Genomic DNA, 4,233 nt, shown 5'->3' on the forward strand with positions numbered 1-4,233 from the left:
CAAAAAATTCAAGACTCTATAGCAGAATTACAAAGAAATTTCTCCCACTTAATGAAAGACATAAGGACAGTTTTTCGTAGAAAAGTAACTAATGACCATGAACTCCCAACTAAAATATCTGATTGGGTAGAAAGTCACCTTCACTTGCAGCCTGACAAAGTGGATAATGATCTAGATGCTGTTTTCAAGAAGATATATCCTTATTATGATTTTGTGGACTGTAGTCTGATAGCTGATATGTGTATTGAGTTTATAAGTGATGAAAAAGATCTACTTGATGATCTGAATACTTATTTAATAAAAGCTGATGAATTTTGTTCATCAGAGCCAATTTCTGAACTCAAAAAAAAGATATGCAAAGTGTGTGAACCTTACAAAAACCAACTGGAGAATATGCCTTCAATCAATATTAAAGTTCAAAATCGTTGGCACAATGTTAAAATTAAAGTACTATACATTCTCATTAAAAGTTTGATTCCGGAAGAATTTAAACAGTCAGTAATGAAATGTATCACTGTTAGGAAAGGGTGCATTATCATCACACTACGTATTCTTAATTTTACAGCTGATAGTCTAATAGAATATAGTGCAAAAAAGAGAGAATTTATGCATCTCATTGGTATATTTAGTTTACACATTGATGATCATCTTGTCCTTCAAGAAGATGAGAATATGAACTTCACCTTTGAACTAGCTCTCCTTGAGGCAGTCACAGTTTGTAATTATGAAGTAGTAGAGTTTCTTCTTCAACTAGAAACTGTTAATATTGATCATACTAGTGAAGGGAAGACAGCACTAATGTTAGCTTGTGAAAAAGGACATGAGGACATTGTAGACAGTTTACTGTCTGCTGGAGCTAATGTTAACATTCAGGACAATAATGGATGGACTGCACTAATGATAGCAAGTGAACATAATCATATTTCAATCATTCACACGTTACTACAAGCTAATGCTAATTCTCACCTGAAGACATCAAATGAATTAAATGCTTTAATGATTGCCAGTCACTATGGTAACTATGAGGTTGTCCAACTGTTAATTAGTAAAGGAGTTGGTTATCAACGAGAAGATGGCTCAACTGCTCTTATGCAGGCATGTGCAATAGGCCACATTAAAATAGTTGAACTGTTGCTGAAGAAACAAGAAGTTATTGATAACCTTAATGCTCAAGAGAAAAATGGCTGGAATGCTTTTATTTTTGCTTGTCAAAATGGTTACACTCAAATAGTTGAACTGTTGCTGAAGGAGCAACAAGTTATTAATAACCTTAATGCTCAAGTAAAAGATGGAGCAAATGCTTTTCTGCTGGCTTGTCAAAATGGCCATACTCAAATAGTTAAACTGTTACTAAAAAAACAAGTTGATCTTGATGCTCAAAGAAATGATGGAGTGAATGCTTTTATGTTGGCATGTAAAAATGGCCACATGCAAATAGTTGAACTGATATTAGAGAAAAACATTAATATTGATTTTCAAAAGAACGATGGAGTAAATGCTTTTATGCTGGCTTGTCAAAATGGCCATACTCAAATAGTTAAACTGTTACTAAAAAAACAAGTTGATCTTGATGCTCAAGGAAATGATGGAGTGAATGCTTTCATCTTGGCATGTAAAAATGGCCACACGCAAATAGTTGAACTAATGCTAGAGAAAAACATTAATACTGATTATCAAAAGAACGATGGAGTAAATGCTTTTATGCTGGCCTGCCGAAATGGTCACACTGAAATAGCTAAAATGTTGCTGAATAAAAAAGTTAATCCTAATGTACAAAACAAAGAAGGTGGGAATGCTTTTATGCTGGCTTGTCAAAATGGTCACACTCAAATAGTGGAACTACTGGTTAATGAACAAATTGATCCTAATGTTCAAAAGAATGATGGATTGAATGGTTTTATGCTGGCTTGTCAAAATGGCCATGCTCAAATAGCTGAACTGTTACTAAAAAAACAAGTTGATCTTGATGCTCAAGGAAATGATGGAGTGAATGCTTTCATCTTGGCATGTAAAAATGGCCACATGCAAATAATGGAACTACTGCTTAATGAACAAATTGATCCTAATGTTCAAAAGAATGATGGATTGAATGGTTTTATGCTGGCCTGCCGAAAGGGTCACACTGAAATAGTTAAACTGTTACTAAAAAAACAAGTTGATCTTGATGCTCAAGGAAATGATGGAGCGAATGCTTTCATCTTGGCATGTAAAAATGGCCACACGCAAATAGTTGAACTAATGCTAGAGAAAAACATTAATATTGATTTTCAAAAGAACGATGGAGTAAATGCTTTCATGCTGGCCTGCCGAAATGGTCACACTGAAATAGCTAAAATGTTGCTGAATAAAAAAGTTAGTCATAATGTACAAAACAAAGAAGGTTGGAATGCTTTTATGTTGGCTTGTCAAAATGGTCACACTCAAATAGTGGAACTACTGCTTAATGAACAAATTGATCCTAATGTTCAAAAGAGCGATGGATTGAATGGTTTTATGCTGGCCTGCCAAAATAGTCGCACTGAAACAATTAAACTGTTGCTGAATAAAAAAGTTAATCCTAATATACAAAACAAAGAAGGTTGGAATGCTTTTATGCTGGCTTGTCAAAATGGTCACGTTCAAATAGTTAAACTGTTACTGAAAGAAAAAGTTGATCTTAATGTTCAGAATAAAGATGGCTGGACTGCTTTTATGATGGCTTGTTGGAATGGTCATACTGAAATAGTTAAAATATTGCTGAATGAAAAAGTTATTCTTAATGCTCAAGAAAAAAAAGGTTGGAATGCATTTATAATGGCTTGTAAAGGTGGTCACACTCCAATAGTTGAATTGTTGCTAAAGAAACAAGTTTTTAAAAAGAAAGACAGAATGGATGCCTTTATGTTTGCTTGTGAAAATGGCCATATCCAAATAGTTAAATCATTACTGAAGGAAAAAGTTGATTCTAATAATCAGAACTTAGCTTTTTTGTTGGCTTGTCAATATGGCCACACTGAAATAGTTGAATTGCTGCTGAAGGAAAAAGTTGATCCTAATTTTCAAAACGAAAATGGCTGTAATGGTTTTATGTTGGCATGTGGTGAAGGTCATGAACAAATAGTTGAATTGTTGCTACAGGAACAAGTACATCTTGATCCTAATCTACAAGACAGGAAAGGATATACACCTCTGATGATTGCTAGTGCTAATGGCCATAAAAAGATAGTTGAATTATTATTAGACTGGTTAGCTGATCCAGAAATTCAAGGAAAAGATGGCAGTACTGCCCTAACATTAGCTAAAACTGAAGACATAACTGATATACTAAATCCTCCATACAAGCATTCAAGTACCAGTGATAGTTTAGCTAAATGTATGTTTTCTGTTAGTCGTTCATCAATTAGTGGTTGTACATGTATGTCAATAAAGTCATTATTTATATATTAAAGATTCTCTCTATCTCCCCCTCCCTTTCTCTCTCTCTCTCTCTTCTCCCCTTTCCTAATTGAATGTATTTAGCTTTAAAAGTGGTGTAGTTATTTAATTATTAAAATGGTGCCCTCATAAAAAATCTTAGCAAGATCTTGTGTGATATTATAAGGGTCAGTAAGATGTATGTAAGATGTCACATGAATAGGTATCTTGTAAAATCTTGCCTAGCACAATCTTGCAAGATCACTAGAAATAATTTTCATGATCTTACATGATTTTAATCATGTAAGATCACTTAAAATCTTATTTACAAGATTTTTTATGTTCTTGAATTTAAATTGATCATGCAAGATTGCAAGATAATGTATCTTCATAAGATTGTTGCAAGATCTTTTATGGTTGCAAGATCAAATGTAAGTTAAAAATCTCACATTATGTCAAGACCTTGTAAAATTACAATATCATGTGTGAATTAAAGATCTTAAATAATGTTGGTTATTGCAAGATCTTTCATGAGATCAAGATCATGTATGAATAAAGATCTTGTATTGTTTGTAAGAATGCAAGATCATGTAAATTAAAGATCTTGCATCACATTAAGATCTTGTAGGATTGTAAGATCTTTTATGAATGCGAATCATGCCTGAGTTCATGATCATGCACTTTTTGTGCTTCTTATAAAACCTATTGATCTTGAAAATTATGCATGACCATGTAGCATGAAAGATCATGTGTGATCACGAATATTATATTTCAACAGCATCTTGATTCATGCATGATCTTGAAATATCTTGCAAGACACATGACGTCACAGGAAGTAAA

General features: G+C 33.2%; 1 protein-coding gene across 1 annotated transcript in view; it reads left to right on the forward strand.

Moving 5' to 3' along the window:
- Positions 1 to 3,546, forward strand: part of LOC105315131 (ankyrin repeat and KH domain-containing protein R11A8.7-like) — a 4,100-nt gene extending 554 nt beyond the window's left edge. Inside the window, exons 2-3 of the mRNA XM_020005114.1 lie at positions 59 to 447; positions 1,249 to 3,546. Coding sequence (XP_019860673.1) covers positions 59 to 447; positions 1,249 to 3,426 — 2,567 coding nt within the window. The 3' untranslated portion in view covers positions 3,427 to 3,546. The remainder of the gene's footprint in view (positions 1 to 58; positions 448 to 1,248) is intronic.
- Positions 3,547 to 4,233: the final 687 nt, after the last annotated feature.

This window comes from Amphimedon queenslandica, unplaced genomic scaffold, assembly GCF_000090795.2.
Source record: "Amphimedon queenslandica unplaced genomic scaffold, v1.1 AMPQUscaffold_11717, whole genome shotgun sequence".
In the NCBI taxonomy this organism is placed as follows: Eukaryota; Metazoa; Porifera; class Demospongiae; order Haplosclerida; family Niphatidae; genus Amphimedon; species Amphimedon queenslandica.